Source organism: Ptychodera flava, chromosome 10 (assembly GCF_041260155.1).
Source record: "Ptychodera flava strain L36383 chromosome 10, AS_Pfla_20210202, whole genome shotgun sequence".
Lineage (NCBI taxonomy): Eukaryota > Metazoa > Hemichordata > Enteropneusta > Ptychoderidae > Ptychodera > Ptychodera flava.
In genome coordinates, this window is record NC_091937.1 from 5,733,175 (window position 1) to 5,753,145 (window position 19,971).

Below are 19,971 nucleotides of genomic sequence, written 5' to 3' on the forward strand. Positions count from 1 at the left end.
GATAACAGCTTTGATTTCAAGTCCATAAAATGTTCCTTTTCCTGGCAGGAATTTATGATGGAGCTGACTTCTCACCAAGGAAATGTTGGTGCTGTCTTACAAGAGGGAAATTACCTCATTCTTGAAGGGAAAGTCACAGAGGAGGAAGAGAACGAAATACGAGAACAAATGAGTCTATTGAACACAAGGTGGGAACACCTGAGAGTTGATTCTATGCAGAGACAAAGCGAGTAAGTGACCAATAATTTAATTTATCAGTGTGAAGGAAAAAAATCCATTAAGATTGAATAAATAATGCGGAATTTAAATATCACAAATTTTTCTGCTTAATATTTATGTTTACTGCTAGCTAATATGCTTAGATTGAATATCTCTGTTACAATAGCCTGATCCAAATTTGCATTATTCACATTTGTAACAGTTTATGTTAGTACACCTGAAATTATAAATTTTTCCTTGTGAAAGGATGTACTGCTAAGCAAAGAGCGCTTTTGTTTTGCAATATTTATCAAATTAATTTATTTGTAATCTTCTCCCTGACTTCCCCGTTTAGTGGTCCCACTTTGTCATAGAAAATAGTCGTTGAATCCTCATTGTGGTGGTGAAAGCATTGATCGTATAGGCCCCCCCAAAATTATGTTTGTTTCTCATTCTTGGTGTCTTACAAAAAATGATGGCCTGACCCTCTTTCATTTTGGTAGTGATGTTATGGTGCTCATGAGGTCCAAATAACAATATGAAAAAACAAAACAGGAATGTTTACAGTGTTCTCCACAAATAAAAAAATTAAGTGGGTGGCTAATTTGCATAACCATTTGCATAATATTAACATAATCATTTGCATAATATTTACATATAGTTTGTGTTCACCAAAAATTGACAAAACAGGGTACTCATGGAGCAGAGCCCCTCCACTGATTTTTTCAAAATTCAGTACATCCTCACTAAGTTGCATAAGCTCCTACCCTTGTTTAACTCAAATAAAGAAAGTAGGAGAGTAAAATATACCATTAAAGTTGGTAAAACTGCTCAGATCAAAGAAACTATTAAAAGATGTAAAACAATGAGATATCGAAGTTCCCTTGACAGCATCGCTAGGAAAATACTACGTTTTTCAGTACGTTTATCAGGGTTCTCTGACAATGCGCACACCCCGGTACCAAAATAGAAGAGTCCCACTCTGATGTCATATCCGCCATTGTTTACGGTATATTTTCATTCACGCACGCGATCTGGGATTTTATTCTCTTCACATGCATTTTCATTTGTTTAAAGCAATTAACGCTCCATCTGTTAAGAGTTTTTACCGCTGACTATAACAATTTTCATTGCTATGTTGCTGTTTTCACAAGATACTGACCGTTCGATCTTGGAAAGTTGAGTTGCTTTTACGTGCAGCCAACGCATGCCGGTGCAGTGACAGACAGTTCCGTAAGCTATGCTACGCTGTTGATCGGCAGCATACATGTCTTCGTTCCACGTTTACTTTTTATTTCAAGGTGTGAGTCAAACAGAAATTTCACCAAATTGCCACTTCTGTATCTAGGGAATGTGTAATCAGTTTGATTTCAAAATATTTCGTCAATTAAGAGCAGAAATCGTCGCTGACTATTGCTGTCTTTTGACTATGGTTTTATATCAATTTTCTGTCCTTTACAATTTCTTTGGATGGGTCGGTGGAGTCAAGGGTTGAACGATAGCGTCGCGGGCCGCGACGCTGTTTTGGGCTGGGAGAACCCTGAATTTGAGGGTGTTAAAAGAATGTGTACTTTCTTGGGGGAAATTCGGCAGAATCAATCGAGACAACACTTAGATCTTGATGCGACCGCACAGTTTATTGTGTCACCGTCCGGGTGGCGGGACGGTGATTGTGTGAATGGGTTGACAAGTCGGTCGAGCTTCTCTCGCGGTCTTTTCTTCCGCTATGTGTCGTCATGACATATCTTGACGAGGTATTAAAATGACAAATTCACACATACAACAACAGCAAAATGTGCCTTATTGATTTAAATTAACACCTTATTGAAATTAAATGCAGAAACAAACAAAAGCACGGCATAAAAACATTGCCGTGAACCAAACCCACCACCCCAGAACAAGGCTGACGGTGGGTTTCAAAAGCATGGGCGGCCGAAAATTAAACTGGGCGGCGTAGATTTTATCTGGGCGGCCGTGAAATTAAAGTGGGCGCACCGCCCACTTAAAAGGCGCCGTGGAGAACACTGGTTTACATCCGACAGTAATATTGAAACGTGTAGTGTAATGATGTAAGTTTACCATTCAGAAATTCACAGTGCATATGAGATCCTATAGACATTAAAATTTTCTGTCATGCATGGTGCACTATCTGTCTTTTTTGCAAATATATTTTCAAAGTGTACCTGAAAAATAAAACTGATGGCTAGTCTGGATCAACACACAAGAAGACCAGCAACAAACCATACCTTGTTTTGGTTCAACTCAGTGAAATGTGTGAGCTGACCAAAAGATCTTACAATAAATATTTCACATTTCTTACCTGTTCTGTACAGTTTACATGAAAAGCTGATGACACTACAGCAGGCTCAGTTGGATGATCTTGATGAGTGGCTTTCTCTCATGGAAGAGAAAATTTCAAAACAGAACACTATTGGTGCTACTTTAGAAGATGTCAGGAAACAAGTCCAGCAACATAAAGTGAGTACACCCCTATTCTCAGTAAACTGATCCATACTCACTATTTATAACAATGGGTTTGGGTGAAACCATGGTTGTGAACAGGTTAAACTAATGGCATTAGAGATTTGAAAAGGAATCATGGTTAGGAAGCAGCTTTGTGTGCAATATTAATGAAATAGGCACTGATTTAATGTATGCTGTGTACCCTTCTATTTGGTATTGTACAGGTCATGTATTTCATTTGCTAAAGTGATCAGTTAGACCAAAGTTTAAATAGACAAAATTATTACTGCAGAATGAGTTATTGCAGAATACTAGACTTGAACGGATCTGAGTGAAAGTGAATCTGTTGGTATTTTGCAGTTTTTGCTATGCTGCAGCTTGTGAAGAGGAATTTAAAAAAGGACAGACAATTCTGTGTTCATAACGTTGCTTTCTCCGGCAAAATTCAATAATTTGATAATTTTGACTGATGGAGTTTATTGGAAAATGACACAGTTCTGATAATCAAGGGATTCTAGTTTTAAAGCAAACCAGTACAGTAGTATCAGTCTTCTTGGTATTTCCTTCCAGAATTCATGGCTTCAGTTTAGTGATGAGGATTTTTTATTTGCATACTTTCACTGACAAATTTCCTCAACATAAAGTGAGAAGTAGTTTGTAGTTTTAGCGAAATTCAATGAATTACCTTTCAATTGTGTTTAGTCATCATGGCTTCATTATGCACAAGCTGTTAAAGGCATGGTTTAGGCGTCAGATTGTCTTGCCAGGAAATTTACTTACTAGATTACAATTTCAATGGAAAACAAAAGGCTATGACAACATCATAATCCTCTTACAGACTAGAACAAACTTGATCCCTGGGATCGAGTCCCCTACCTTTAAAGGAAAAAAAAGTACACACACTGACAGAATGAAGGGCAAGTTATTGTAAATTGCAGGCAATGCTTTACCCCCATGTATTGCCACATGTGTTTATTGCAATAGCTTGCTATTAGCATTGTGAATCATCACCTGTGAGTCTGTATTTGCTAAGATGAAAGACATGAGATGACACACCATAAACCTTTGCTAAGTTGAAACCTGTAATCTTCCAGATTGAAAGATACAATCTCTGTGTCTCAGGGATAACTAGTTTCTTCTATAATTATTCATGACCACCGTGATCCCAGTGTGGAGAACCCTGGCTGAGTCACAGCCTTTGTAGGTCAGGCCTAGAGTTCTCATTTACTGAAACACATGTAACCAGCAAAGGTCTCCTGTATGACAGTTCTCTAAGTGACATAATACTGTATCAGTCCAGAGTCTGTAACCTGATAAACGTTGATGTTTGTATTTTTACCTGTGTTTTATCAAGGCAAGTGAGTGAGTATGTATTACAAACATTCCCCATTCACTCGTATGTATTCCACATTGTATAATATCAATACTGTCACAGTAGGGAAAATCGGAATGTTGCCCACAATGGACTGGTTCGGTATTTCTCTCCTCGCTGCATGCATTGCATCCAGTCGGAGGAGTAAGTGAGGAAAGGAGTGCCCTGTAGCAACAGATTTTATTGTCTACAGTGTTGTCATCAGAACTTTTTATGTAGGTACCCATGTTTGCCTTTTCAGCCTGTTTACATCATTAGAACAGCCCATTTTTCAAAAAACAATGACACAACATCAAAATTTGAAGTGCACATTCAAAGTTCTTTTCCATTTACATACAAAAAGTAATTTGACTTTTAGTAAAAGAATCAACATGGTGTGCTTAAAAAATGAGAAGCACACAAAGTGAATTATTGTAAATCAGTTGATGCTGTTTTTCATCATACTATTCCAGTATCAATGAAAAATAAATTCTGTTTGGTCAAGGAAAGTTGAAAAAGAAAACAATTCTTAGTCCAAAAAGTGAATCATTTAAACTTCTGTTAATTTTAAGTACTTCTACACTTGTGTTGTGTAAGATGTATTGTTCATTTTGTTTCTGTATTTGACGCAGGACTTCCAAGAGGAGTTAGAAGGGGAACAGATCAAAGTCAACTCACTGACTCACATGGTAGTTGTGGTGGATGAAAACAGTCCTGAAAATGGTGAGTTTTAACAGATGAAGTGTTTAGTCTGTTGGGAATCTTGAATTACTGAATGTTTGTAAATTGACAGAGGATGTTTTGAGTATGGTTCACAAAATATGGAATGTGAAGTGGTTTAATTGTTTCTTGTGTTGAAGGATCTACTGGGAAAGAAATTGTTGATTGTGAACATTGCAATTTTCAGCTCAATCATTCCTACATTAGTTGATATATACAGGTTAAACTGTCCAGTTTAAAAGAAATATGAGTCTTCAAAAGCCTTTGCATAGAAAATGTTGATGAAATTTTAAAGAGATTTGATCTAATTGATTGAGAATGTAGCAGTGTTTCATCTAGAGAGGGGATGGGGAGATTCCCCCTCTGTTGACATGGTGGCACCCCCTAGTAATTTGTCAAGGGACCAGGCCCCAAATGAAATGGTGCCAGTCACACCTTAGAGATACAAGTAGAACAGATGAACAGGTGAAATCCCCCTTGAATTTTCTGGTAAAGGGGAAAATCCCCCCTGTTGATTCCATCCTGGATGAAACACTGAATGCAAGCATAAACAACTGTTGACTTAGTAGGAAGTTGTCAAATATCACTGTAGTATCTTGTAAAGGTATATAGTGAAAAGTGAGACAAAAAAGTTTTACTGCACTTGCTCTACAGGATCACAGCCTTTATAATATCACTTCACTCCTGCTTCTACTTGTGGAGAAAATCAATGGGCTTTGTGATCCACTTTTGATCTGATGTCTGCTCCTTTTCATCCTACTTAAAGATAATACTCCATAATAGATGACATAGCCTCATCACTTACACTTTTAGCTCCATTTCCTGCATTAAAGTTTAATCATTCATGTAATGCATGCTTTCAAACCAAGGCCTTCACATGAATGCAGAAATGTTCTTAACAGTCTTATGATCCCATTAATACAATATTTTCCTTCCTTTTAGTTCCTTGTAAGTGTTTATGAACTAATCTTGTGTTGTCATTCTCATGTTGCATAAGCCCCAATCAGATCCTGTAGAGCCTATTTGTACACTACACGAGGTGAACAATTCAGATGATTCGGTTCAGTTAAGTGCAAATCAGGGATTCATAAGAAGTATTTTACATGGCCATTTTAACTTTCTAAGTTTCAAGTTCAAGTGTCCAAAATTGATATACTGCTATAGCTCAACATTGTTTTGAATTTCACTGTTCATTGATCACACACTCTGTATTTGACTACCGCAGCAACTCAAGCCCTTGAGGAGCAGCTGCAAAGACTTGGTGAACGATGGGCCAAAGTTTGCCAGTGGACAGAGCAGAGGTGGCTTGTCCTGCAAGAAGTGCTTTCAAAATGGCAGCATTTCAGTGATGAAACCACCAAGTTCAGTGATTGGTTGAGTGAGAAGGAGAAGATCCTGACGGAAATGAGGGAAAGAGAGATCCGGGACCAGACTGATGTTGTGTCTCGCGTGAAAACACTGAAGGTGTGTAGTCTTACAGAAAATTGAGGAAATGCACAAGACTCTTGTACCACTTTAGCAGTTTCCGTTCCACACTGTTTATACAATGAAACGGACTCTTATGGAATAGGAATCAGTTTGTGATGTGAAACACTTAATATTCTGTGCAATGAAGGCAATGAGAAATGTCACTTATTCAATATAAGTGACCTAGTTAGGAAAATCCTGCAGCGTGTTGTTGTCCCCATAACTGGTTCTGATATAAATCAAGTGGTCTTTTATTCAGACAGGTCCTGCTACTCTATTTTCATTTGTTGCTTGCTTTTAGTTTTTGATTGTCAGTGGGACTCAAAGGATTGCAAATCCACTAAAGTAAATGAAAGCACTGCTTGGTCTGAATGTATGACCACTGGATTTTCTCACTTTTATAAAGTATACATGTACTTTTCTGCAGGGATAAACCTTACAGACAGACTGTCTCTGCAAAGTTATACTTTTTGCTATTCTATGCTTGCTGTAGTCATTGAGCAGATTTGAAGTGCTTAATCATCATCAAGTTAAAACTTGACCTACCTTTTGAAGTGTTTACAAGACTACAGTACATTTGGTTTGTGCCATGCCGTATTACAGTAATGAGGGAAAGGGAGGGAAATTTATCGTGATATAAAGCTCTCAAAAACAAGCAGATGACTAGAGTTTGGAATACTGTACCCACTGTTCTACAGTTGTGCCCAATTATCTGTTATCTCAAAAATTTAGAACTACATGCACAAGTTCACATGTATGCACCGGCTCAAAATTACACATGCCGCTTCCTAACCAGCACGGTCGGTTTAACACAGTGCCTCCTTGTGGCGTGAATGAGGCACATGACTGTCTTTTGTCTTTCCACATTCTCCCAGATTTTAGAGCAAGACCTTGAAAGGCAGCACACAAAATTTGCCAATCTTAACCGTAGTGCACAGGAAGTTGTCAATTACCTTGAGAGGAACAATGCTGTGGCAGAAACCATCCAGCAACAACTTGAGCATTTCATGAAAAGATGGGATGTTATTGTCCAACAAATGGAAGAACAGAGTAAACAGGTATACAGATCTTCATTTTTGCCATTTTATAAGAACTATTTGATCTACCAATTACTGAAATTTGCCACTGCATAAGAATTGTTTGATCCGTGTGTTCTCAACTGGCTTCTTACCTTCCTCTAACTTAAGATGGTTCGTCATTGGTGGCACTGATATTAAAAATTGGAAATACTGATATTGTGTCATTTTGAGGTGAAGGCTTATAAAGATAATCATGACTGCATTTTTTTTTCAATTATGTTAAATTTTAAAAGCAAGTAACTTTGTCACCTCTATATTAATCCTTCACACTTGTTTCCATATGCCTTTGCCACTAAACACGACAGATTGTACTGAATGGGGATTACTGTTATTTAGCCGGGAAATAAGTGTGAAAGGGTAAAATATCTTGAAAAAGAATGCCCAACGTCAAATCACATTCTTCTGGTTGTAAAATACTGATCTGGTGTAAGCATTGTTCAAGATGATGTTACTCTCTCTCATAGTCTGTGATTTGCTATACATTTTCTAATCCCTATCTGACATCCATGTTCTATCATTGGTCTGGTAAAGAGAGGCCCAGAGATATGGTAGCATGAACCTTGAAAATGAAAGACTTAAACTTTTGCTCAAAGTGTCCTCAAAAAATTTTCTGATCATTCTCTTTCATAATCAAGAATAAAAATCGGGGGGTGGGGTGGGGATGGGGTAGGGGCGTCACCGTGCAAATTTGGTACTAGAGCAACAAATTACCCAAGATTTTCCGATATTCGAAATTCAAAATGGCCGCCATCCTTAGTCAACTCTATGAAGAAAAATAAAATTTTTGATTTACGAAAAACTAAGATGGTGAAAATGTTTCTTACACCAAGAACTTTAAAATGAGCCCCCACAAGTGGTAGATCAGAAAAGAATTGAAAAAGTTTGAGAGTCTGAATATCTGTCCCCAAGGCGCATTCTACCTTAGTGTAGTGTACCTACCATACATTAATCTTGAACTTTCAAGGCAGGAGGATATGCAGCCAGTGAGGTGCTGTAAAGGGAGTAAAAATGATGCAAAGCACATTGATATACCATGTTGAAACTTTTTATGATATATATGTTTTAATATTCAAGATGGCAAGTGGTGTCAGCTTCCATGCTGAAGCGCCTGGTGAAGATGTTGTCACGACGACATACCAAGATGGTGGTAAAACCATCACAGAGACTGTCATCACCAAGACAATCACCAAAACTGTACACATGACTGAAGAAGGGCCCGTGGAAAGGACAACAGTCACTGAAAGGACAACAGAATTGGAACCTCCTCCACCTAAGAAACCCAATATGTCCAGTCAACTCAAACAGGAGTTTGATGGTGAGTTAGGTAATCTTGTGGCTTGGATGGAGGACACTCAACAAAAACTGATGTCTCCTGAAGCAGTTTCCCCAGAGACTGGCGATGTTGAAGAACGAATGGAAGTCTACAGGGTATGTTGTCTTCCTTAATATTCGTTTTTAAGGTTCCAGGATAAGCATTTGGTCCATATTTCCTTAACATTCATTGTTTGGAAGGGCCCAATACTTGTCTCGCAAGAGCAGATGAGCAATATTGTATGACTTATACAGCAGAGAATGAATAATTAAATATGTTTTCAATAACAAACATTGTGTTCATGTATTATGCATGTAAACATAATTTAGTGGTGTGCATTTTTAAAGAACTTTCTGTGTTTCTGGGCTTTAATATTGTTCCAAGTGTTCCAAGCACATTTTTCATTTATCAGTAGACAGTCAAAAATTATTTAAACATTTCTAGGAACGGATGTTATATTTTTAGTCCTAAAAGGATGAAAATTGCCATACTGGTAGTCCTTAGATCATAGAGGGTAGTCTTTCTGTTTCTTTGTCTGTCTCCTACTTTGAAATTATGGACCACAGGAACTAATTTGTAAATGTGTCTTTGGTACCAGTTTATTGCTCAGCCTCTCTTCATGTAAGAGGAAAATTATTATGGTACCACCGAAAATAACATTTAGAGTCAAAGCAAACTTGTCTGTTAACAGCTCCAGGAAAATCATGGTACTGCAGTGAGTTAATATTTCTCAGTATGTCTTTCATGAGGCAAAAATTTAATGCTGGTAGCAAAGGTTTTAAATCATTTGGAGGATTTCGGGAGTGCGGACTGTTCAGTCATCTCAGTGATGACCGAAAAACTTAAGGACATATTTACTTTCGTTACAGACCCTGGAGAGAGACATGAAGCAACGTAAGAAGAAGAAAGAAAAGATTGCAGAGCTTGGCAATCAACTGATTGCTTCGACTCGTTCAGGTAGTAACTCTCCCACCAAAGGTGATACTGATAACGAGCTTGTCCATCTTAACAGTAAGTCATCTCATACCATCTCATAATTTACCCTCAACTTACTTCCATGGTTACAATTCCTATCAAAGATGCCACAGGGGTATGTATGTACCATAATCACCGGATATATGATTTAAACATAGCGGGCATATATATACGTGGCTATCTTTAATTAATGCTAGAAGTTGATAACTGCTTGGCATTATTCTTACTTTAATGTCTTTTGCATGAATGGACTTGGGCAAATGCTCATTGCAAATGCAAAATCCTTTAAAAACGAAAGTAAGTTTGTGTAATTTGTGGGGGCGTTGTGTTCAATTGTTCGCTGGTTCCTTGCCCAGGAAGTCTGAAATGTTGACAGTAAACATCCTTGAGTGAACTTCTTTTCAAAAGTGGAGGGTTTCAGTATGAATAGACATGAATACACATGAATTGGTTGTGTAAGAGTGAATATGTTAATAGTTTGCCTCCTGTACTGATAACATTAAAATGTATATGGAGCCTATTATTACAAGCCCTGATTTATACCGTATTTATCCTAGATTATGTTTTAAAGGTAAAAGCATATGAGAAAGGACAGTTTTTGCACTTTCCCTTCCTAAATAAGATTTCAAAATTTATGTGCACTCTGAAAAATAGTGTATTCAACATAGCATACTCCCACATACACAAGCTGACTTACTGTTATGTATGCATTCGCCTTGCCCAAGCAGTTATCAAAATCAAGGTGCATAATGCTGGATGAAATCATGCAAAATGTTCACTGTAAATATTTTCCTTCTTCCCTAACATTCTAGGATTACAAAATATCTAACCCTTGCAGCACAGGAGTCATAGCTATCACCGTCATTACGGTAGTATGTGATCGAAGCATGCTGTTGCATGAGTGCCCATGAAATGTAAACAGCCTGAGAACATCTGGTGCACTTATGCATTAGTTTGATATAGTGGTGATATGAGTAAATCTTAAAGTAACATTGAAACATACAGGTGTGGGTTTAATGTTAATATGGGCATAGTCACCTCATGTTTCTCTTGCTAAAACTATTTGCATAGTGCATAGGTCAAAGGTTAAAGTTTATCATGGATTTTTGGGAATCAGTATAACATCATGATATTCATTCTAAATAACCCATCATTCACTCTTGCTGTATGAATGGATGGACAAGATGTGTAGGATAGTTGTGGTTAGTGATTCGCCAAAATAAAAGTCAAATTTTTCAGAATCATCTGGAGTAAAGAGAGGTGTTGGAAATTAATCAAGTTCAGAATAGTAATTATTTGAAACACATCCAATGCTATGCATTTTTCTGCTTTTGAAAACTTTGTAACAAGCAAAAGAAGTTCATTCATTTGTTTATTTATTTCTATTCACAAAATTGTGCTACTTCTGGATAAATTTTGAAATCAGACATCCTGTATGGAAATCATTTTGTGTGTTTGCACAGATAGGAATCCAATTTTAGAGAGACTCCCCATGTTATGAAAAGTTTTCATTGATTAATAAATTTAAATATTACGAAGAGAGTTTCAAAGGATTTGACAATATCAGCAGTCAATAACAGATTTGCTTCAAACATATTAAAAGATTTTTCTTCTAAACTGGCATTCTCTCATGGTTAAAATGAAGACACAAGTGAAACTGAAGTGCTTTTATTGCTTTTTCTTTCCAGTTGGTGAAACCCCTGATGTTATTGAACAGACTTTGGACAATTTCAATGAGCGCTGGGAGGATGTTTGCACACTTCTTGAAGAACGCAAAGTCAACCTTCACGAAGCCACTCTGACGAAGGAGTTTTATGATCTGTATCACAAAGTAGAGGAGATATTGACAGCCATTCAACGATGGTTGAGTGAACAGGAACCAGCCAGTGAAGATCCACAGAGAATTAAAGTTCAGATCGATCAATGCAGAGTAAGTCTCTTTGAATATATAAATTCTTTGAAAGTTTTGAGCCTTTTCTTTCATCGTGGTGAAAATTACCAAATAAGGAGACTCTAGTTAATGTGTATAATGTTAGAAATTGTACTTGAATTCATTTTGTTGTTCTGTTGTTGCTGCCATATTTGAGCAAAACCATGTTTTGAATACGGTAGAAGGGAGCTGTGAGTTGATGAGAACTAAAATTGAGAAATATGAGTAAAGAAGTGTTCTGTAGAATTTCAAATATGTTCACCTGTACCAAACTTGTGACTCACAGTAAGAGTAAGATTTATTTTACATCTCTTTATGAGGTTTGACTTGCTGTCATAAGCATCATTCTGTTTGGGCCACCTGTCAGATAGGGGCGCAAATGTGTTGAACCAAAAGTTGTATAATTAATTTTTAGTCACCTGTGAAGTCGGGACACTGAGTACCAGTATGGAACAAGTGTTACTATGCCGTATTTTGATTAATTACCATACTGTAAGGTTCATAATCCAACAATTTATTTCTTTTTCAGTCAAAATTCAAGGAAATGAACATCAACAAGAACCACTTGGACAAGACAAAAAGCCATGGCAACCAGATGGCTTCGTTCAACACTGACTCCAACAAAGCAGTCCAGAATGACTTGAAGAACATTGTCCAGTCTTGGGAGACCACGCAAGCAGCATTGAATGCCAGAGAAAAGGAGCTGAGTGAGGCATTGGAAAATGCTCCACCAAAACAATATCTGGAAGCCATGAAGGCATTGACAATATGGATCAGCAGTGTCCAGTCGGCTTTGCAAACAGAGGAATTCCAAGTGACAGAAGTTGATGTCTTGGAAGATCAACTGCAGAAATATCAGGTTGTTATTATATATTACTTTAACAGTTATGTTATTTTAAAAATAATTGTTAAATATTAGTTATTTTCTACATTTTGGTACCATTTCATATAATTATATAAACTGAACATTTTAATTGTAGTAAGCTACTAAAAAGCAAGTTTAGAAGTGGTAAATGAATGAAAATGTTTTTTAAAAGTTAGAAAAAGTAAGATAAGTAGCAGTATGATAGTGTGTGAATGCGGTTACCGGTAATTATTGAATTCTTTTCTACTTAAAAAAAGACTGTCAATATGCCTTTTGTGTTCTTTATTAATTTGGGGGGATTTTGACTTCATAACTGATGTGTGCTTGTCTCTTTACTAGGCTTAAAACTTCTTTTTTCAATCCCAAGTTAATTTTCATACATTTGTATTGACAGGAGTTGCACCAGACCATTCTACAACAGCAGGGCAACTATGACTATGTGTGTAAAACTGGTGCTGACCTTGTGAAGAATGCAACATCTCAACAGAGAGCCGAGACTTTGAAAAGTGACCTTGATAATCTGATGCTAAGCTGGACTAAAGTCAGCTCATCCGTCAATGAAATGAAAGACAAACTAGACAAAGCTGTGAATGATGTCAAGCAATGGCAGGTGAGAGGCCAAAGGTCGTGACCCAGTGCAAAAAATATAGTATGTTACACCCACATCCTCTTCCTGAGTGTGTTGTATGGTTTCCTAAACAGAAGAACAAGAACATGGCACTTGTTGGATATTACCATTGTAATAATGTGCACACTCTTGGTACTAAATCAGGTCTACATCAATAAAATATTTGTTCTCAATGAAATTACGTGTGGACATTTCAATGAGAAGTTGCTTTACCCTAAAAAATGGATGTGAAATGAAAAAACCCATTTTGCACTTTTTTATATGCTGCTAATCTGTAGAATGCGTTTAATTCTTTTCCTGACAAAATCATATGAAGTCAATGAAAAAATATTTTTCTTGAAAAAGGGAATGTTGCCAATATTATTATATAGCCTCATGGATGACACAGCTGTAGACATGTATAATCCGCTGTGTTTCAGCTTCAGTTGAAACTGGCATGAAATAGAGCACAGAAGTGCATAAATACTGTCTCAGTATCCAGGATAATGACTAATTCATGTAGATGGAAGAGTTATTTATCATCGATATGTCAAATTCCTTCAGGATGAAGTGGATGGCATTCAGGTGTGGATGAAAGATGTAGAAGTTTTCCTCCATGTTGAGGAGGCTGCACTTGGAGATGTAGAAACCTTGGAAGCACAGATGGAACAGAGTCAGGTATGTCCTTTGGATTTGTAGGTTGTTTTAGGTTATTGGGGTCATAGCATAAGTAAATTGAAAAATTACAGCTGAACTGTGGATTAAGAAAATGCAGCTGACAAGTGTACTTACGTTGCTGTATGCACACATCTGGAGTTATGCCACCATTGAATTTCAGGGCTTGTAATTCCAAAGTCTGTGAAGTCAACTTGAAACATCATATAGGTACCACTTTGCAGCAGAGGGAAGTGTAGTTAGGAAAAAAACAGCAATGTTGAAAGCAGCAGTGACTCCACTGTTAGTTTGATCCGTATCTCAGCATAACTGACAGCCAACTATAAGGCCAGGCTGTTGTGATTAAGAACACCCACAACAATTTCCAAAGAGTTCAATGAAAAGGAAGTCATAGCTTTACATGTATAACGTTCTTCCAGTATTTTTAAAGTATTTCAATTTCCTGATATTAAAATACAGTCTACTGATGTCATATTTAAAAATTCTTCACTGACATATGAATAATAGGACATTCTAATATTGAATGGGTAGAATTAAAAATGAATTAGCATTTTGATCTCTAAAGCATGACAGTTTTTTTCAATGGCAAAATAACAGTTTTATTTTCTGCAGTCGCTCCAACACCTGTAAGTTTGTTTCTTGTCTCTCCCTCTTCGAAACTAAAATCTTCCTTCCCTCCAAAGTTTTTATACCAAGTCAACCCGTAACATAATGAGCTCTTCCAAGAAGACTTCCTGTGTCATGGCAACCTGATATAAAACAAAAGGAAATTTCATACTCTCTCTCTTCCTGATTGATAAAGTTGCCATATTTGTTACCTTGTGTTATTCTGAGCAATATACCAAAATGGGTTCTGTTCGACCCTTTCATATGGTATGTATTACAGTTCAATCACAATAATTCACTCAAAATTATACCTGAAAGCATACATTTATCACCCAGGTTTGATCAATTCTCTCTTCAATATCATTTAACAATTATTATGTGTTGAATTCATACCACGTAAGAAGTACACATATATCTTCATATTCATGCCAAATTTTCTACACACTTTGGTTGTTGAGATACATACCTTGCCTGTCTTTGTGCAGAAGGAACTTTTTTGATTTCTTACTTAATTGACAGAAATACCAGAGAATGTTTTGTAATTTCTTATAAAAGACAATTAAGGCAAATCAAGCACTAGATATACTATGTTAGCAAAGTTGGATGAAAATTTGTACATTGATAAAATGAAAGTGTTGTAATGTTGTTAATCTGGTAAAAAACCCACTATTTTTCAATTCAAGCATTCAATTCTTGTCTGCGTTGTTTTTCAACTAACTGAAAGACACACTTTTGAATCTTTATGTATTTTGGTTTTTTTTCCTTGAGTCGATAGTGGAAATAAGTACAGATTGGAGGTTTTCTTGGGTGAAGTATGTGAATATCATAAAATGCCAACAGAGGCCTGAGTATGGATTTCAAACTTGAATTGAGATAGATAGTTATACTACACAACAAGTAGCATAATTTTTGCATTTCTGCTTACAGTTGAGATAACAAAACAGATTTGCACATTTCTCCTGATGAAATATTGTAATGATTATTCCAGGCTTTGAAAGATGATATTGAAACACTCCAACCAAACATGAACAGCGTCAACGATACAGGGAGTCGTCTGATCAAAGAAGGTGCGTCAGATTATGCAGCCAAGATCAACGAGATGCTGACACAGCTCAACCAATGCTGGGAGAGAATCAACAAACTTGCCAGAGAACAGAAAGAGACTCTTGAGAATTCCTTGAAGAAAAGTAAGAACTTCAAGGAAGACATGGTGAAAGTAATGGACTGGATTGATGATACGGAAAGTGAATACGTTATGAAGGAAATGAACATTTTGGATCCAGCAGACATTCAGAAGATGCTGAGAAAATACCAAGTGAGTTTGCAAAATGTCATCCCAAAAAATTTTATGGCACCTAAGTTATACGTTGTTATGTTGCTGGGTACAGTGTCATATTTATTATAGAGTAGAAAGTCATTACGCGTTAAAAAAATTTCCAACTAGGTCAAGATTCAACAGGAAAGTACTCAACCATAATTGATTGAGGGCAGACTGGAAATGATCATAGAATGATATTTGACAAAATGAAATATGCAAACAGATAAATGTATGGGGAACATTCAGAAAGCAATTCTTAAGGTAGCTAAATACTTGCGATTTTTTCCCGGAGGCTCCATTCAAATTATATGGCGTGATAATTAAAATTCCTTGAAAACCACCTTCATCTAACACCTTTAAGAGCGCATTGAAAAAAAAACAAAGGCATATAAAGAAAATCCCAGACACTGTTTTGAAGGATATTGTAAAGGCTTGTTAATGAAGAAATTACAACCGGAAATCTTGCAGCGTGTTCGCATAAGGCGGAAAAACCGGTTTTTGGAAGGTTCAGCAAAACGCTTGTCACGTGACTCTTATGCAAATAATGACCGTGTACTGTGCACAGTCGGATAGCTCTATATCAGGGCTTTCAGAAAAGGTATACTTTATTGGGGTTTGGGACGTGTTCAATTGAGAAAAAAATAAATATCTGAAAGTGTCTAAAAGGTATGTAGCTACCTTAATGAGAATGACTACAGTCTGTAGTTATGGACGAGCGTAAATGTTGAATACAAGTTCTGTCAGAAAAATTGCATGAATTTTTTGTGTACTTTGCAAAAATTAGACATTTTTGATACAGTGAATAAATCTTAAACTAGTATCAAGGTTACTTATACTGAGCAAAATTAGACATTTTTGATACAGTGAATAAATCTTAAAACTAGTATCAAGGTTACTTATATTGAGCAAAATTTGTACATTAGCAAACCAGAGAATTTTAATATCTTAATATTGCATATTTGAAGAAAGGAACATGCCCATGGCCCAACTCATATCAATCAGGATATTGTGATATTGCAAATAATCTGTGACATTTATGAATTGAACTTTGCTGAGCCAAGCAATCATGGAGAAAATGTTCCTTCAATGACCTTGAACTTGTCGATCTATCCACAGAAAGTGCAAGATGAGGTCAAAGAGAAAGAGAAAGACGTGGGTGCCATCAATGAGATGGGCAAACCCATTGTTCTTCAAGCTGCAGCCAGTGTTAAAGAAACCCTGGCCAGGGAAGTTGAGATCTTGAATGAAAGATGGGAAGATCTGAAAGAAAAAATTGAAGAAAGATGGAAGGTGAGAATGAAATGACAAACAGGGGAGTCTTATTACCAAAATATCAATACCAGATGGTTACTCGTAATGAATTTGTGGACTTACAAAAACAATTCTGTGTGGATAGTTGAAAACATGCTACCAAATCTGTCATCAGCATCAAAAATTAGTTTCCTTAGATTCCTGTTAATTTTCCATATGTTGTTCATTTCCCTGTGTACTCAAGAAACCTCTAATCTGACGAACTGGAAAGTTAAAGTTGTGTCTATTGGCAATGTGCCATGGAACATGTCCAAATAAAGAAATAAAGCCTTTCTCATTGGGTTTAAGAAAGGCATTCATTTCGCCGATTTATATGTTCATTTTGTGAAGGCTTCATCAATGTTCACAAATGTCATTTTCTTACATAACATTATGTATATAGCAATAGATTCAGCAATGCCCCAGGTAGTCGTACCGGTCAAATCAGAATCAACTTTTTATTCGTAGCACATTTTTGTTTATAATGAGACTGACATCCTAAGACTTAGATACTTTTCAGATATAGTATAAGGTATTTCAGAATATCCATATCAAGAAACAACTATTGCTTTGAAGATAATAATGATGTTGAAAAATGTTTGATTCTTTCAGATCCTGAATGAAGCATCAGAATGCTGGAGAACTTTGAAGAAACTGCTGGAAGAGGAAAGAACCTGGATGACAAACTTTGAAAAGAAAGTCTTGCAAGCACCAAAATTTGGCAATGCTGATGAAATCTCTCAACAACTCCAGGTAGCAACATTAATTCACGCAGAACTTAACATCTCGTGTCAAGTTGTCTGATACAAGTGTAGTCTGTCTCATTGTGCTAAATACCTCAAATACAAAGCTTGAAGAAAGTTTTCAACAGTTAATGTAAAACGCTATTTTGAAATCGAGGAAAAAAGAAAAAGGAAGGTTTTTAATTTAGAACATACTTTGTTAGAATCTAAGCTATGACTCTGCCTGAAAATTTTGCCACTATTTGCAAAAAAAAAGCATTCTTTATTTCTTTCAGTGTAATATCAAGAATAGGAAGATAAAAAAAAACGTTTTGTTCTACAGGGTATGGCAACTTGGTTTTAAGGGTGCATTATTTACAAATTAATCTGTGTTGTACAAGAAATGATTCCGTATGTTCTGTTTTATTCAGACTCTACGAGTTGATTACCAGAAGCATGTGATTGAGAACAGAGCCAAGATTCAAGAATTGACGAGGACACTGTTGATGCATCGGATAATGGTGACAAGTATTGAAAGAGAAGTACAACAGTACAACCAACAGTCAGATGAAGTGACAAGAAAGGTGAGACGCAGATGAGACAGACAGAAATGCAGAATAACTTTGTTGAAAAAAAGTGTAATCACAGATACATTGTAGAAAGATGTAAGAGTGAAAGATGTATGATGCAAGGGAGGGTCTAAGATTCAATGATGAGTTGCAAAACCTTGTCTATCAGATAGATACTTGAAGAAATGTAAAATACAGCGTTAAAGATTAGAAAGACTGAAATGTAAAATAGACAAATTTATTGTAAACCTGAAAAATTTTAATATCGTCATGAAATATCTGAATCAGGCTACCAGAGATCAAAGTGTCAATTTTAAAAAGTATAATGAATTGAGTTCTCTCCAGCAAAGCAACGTGATGTTAAACATTCATTTTAAGGCCCTGTTTACGTTGATTCAGAATACCAAAGTAGATGTTTATTAATGTTACAGACATTACTCTAACATCTCTGAGTGAGTTGTGTATGGATAATTAACTTGGTGATGACTGAAGGCAGACACATAACATGAAGGGGAAATATCCCCTGGGTAGAACAAAGCTTTGAAAATACAATAATGACAGAGAGATGACATACTGTGGTGGGTAGTGTTGACAGTGAATTCTTAACCTTCACAACCTTAATGCTCTGTGAAAAGACACAATCCTCTTAGGAAAACGTTTGAGTTTGACCATAGTTTTGGAGTGGAAATGTGTATTTATTCCAACTGGTAAATTACAACAGAACAGAGTGCACACAGTATCGTGCTTTGATTCATCTCTCATATTCTGACCTACAAGTCTCCATGATGTTGACTTTGCAGGTGCAAGATAGAGAAAAGGCTCTTGAAGACACAGCCATGGTAATGCAGCAGATAAACAATGACATTGAAGCTGTAAACACTTGGATAACACAGACTGACAAAACACTGGATCAGAGACTGGCTTCTAACTTTGCAGCTGCTGATGTGCCAGAGGAATTTCAAGTAAGCAGCCAGTGAAAATGTGATATGGAATTTAGCAGAAGTTTTCTGAATGGGGCAATTATGAAAGTATGAAGGGGATAGGGTTGTCTTAGTCAAGGTGCAAGGGTTAGATGGGTGAATAATGGGTATTCAATGTAGGTGGGTGGATTGACGCGTGGTTTAGGTGTTGAGAATTGCCTTGTAATCATATATAAATGATTATGGTATCATGAAAATTGAAAAATTATAAAATTTCTTGATTGTCTGTTCACAGAAATACATGTACGAGCCAGAATGATAGTACTCAAATCTCAATTTTACAAATCTAACTGTAGTTAAAATTACCCTGTTACTATTCCTGTCCTGACTTTTCTAACAAATGATTGTTTGGTGCTATTGTTTTGTAACAGCAATTACAGAGAGATTTTGCCCAGCATGAAACTGAATTGGATGCCTTGAATAGAAAAGTCCGCTCCAAGGCAACACCAGGAAGTGGACTTGGACAACATCAACTACAACAACAGATAGATGGACTCAAGGTAGAACAATCTAGATATGTTGATGTAATCAACTACACATGAAAAAACGGATCATCATAGTTTTTGAGAAATTTCGCAAATGTTCATGTCAACATGAAGTCAACCATGATGTAGTGAACCTATAAGGGCAGAAACAAAAATGCTTATCCATATGTGTGTCAGCTTTGTCACATGTACGACATGTTATCCTAAATGTCACATTTTCAGCTATGATCTACTATTTACCAAATTGTATAACATTGCTCGCAATAAGTGTCTTACCAGATCTAAAATAAGAATCCACTGCAAAGAGGATATCAAATTATTCAAAAAGCAAATCATAAGACTTACCCTTTATTCTAGCG

The 19,971-nt window shown here is 36.5% G+C and overlaps 1 protein-coding gene across 26 annotated transcripts in view; it reads left to right on the forward strand.

Moving 5' to 3' along the window:
- LOC139141848 (dystrophin-like) overlaps window positions 1–19,971 on the forward strand; it is a 281,115-nt gene that overhangs the window by 121,044 nt on the left and 140,100 nt on the right. For 19 of the 26 annotated variants that reach the window (XM_070711564.1, XM_070711563.1, XM_070711569.1 and 16 more), the window contains 17 exons: window positions 49–230; window positions 2,532–2,676; window positions 4,645–4,735; window positions 5,958–6,196; window positions 7,075–7,257; window positions 8,353–8,706; window positions 9,460–9,601; window positions 11,254–11,495; window positions 12,025–12,354; window positions 12,755–12,970; window positions 13,532–13,645; window positions 15,237–15,563; window positions 16,683–16,856; window positions 17,469–17,609; window positions 18,010–18,162; window positions 18,948–19,109; window positions 19,499–19,627. In XM_070711564.1, coding sequence (XP_070567665.1) covers window positions 49–230; window positions 2,532–2,676; window positions 4,645–4,735; window positions 5,958–6,196; window positions 7,075–7,257; window positions 8,353–8,706; window positions 9,460–9,601; window positions 11,254–11,495; window positions 12,025–12,354; window positions 12,755–12,970; window positions 13,532–13,645; window positions 15,237–15,563; window positions 16,683–16,856; window positions 17,469–17,609; window positions 18,010–18,162; window positions 18,948–19,109; window positions 19,499–19,627 — 3,324 coding nt within the window. The remainder of the gene's footprint in view (window positions 1–48; window positions 231–2,531; window positions 2,677–4,644; window positions 4,736–5,957; window positions 6,197–7,074; window positions 7,258–8,352; window positions 8,707–9,459; window positions 9,602–11,253; window positions 11,496–12,024; window positions 12,355–12,754; window positions 12,971–13,531; window positions 13,646–15,236; window positions 15,564–16,682; window positions 16,857–17,468; window positions 17,610–18,009; window positions 18,163–18,947; window positions 19,110–19,498; window positions 19,628–19,971) is intronic. The other 7 variants (XM_070711567.1, XM_070711565.1, XM_070711582.1 and 4 more) reach the window with 1 other exon arrangement.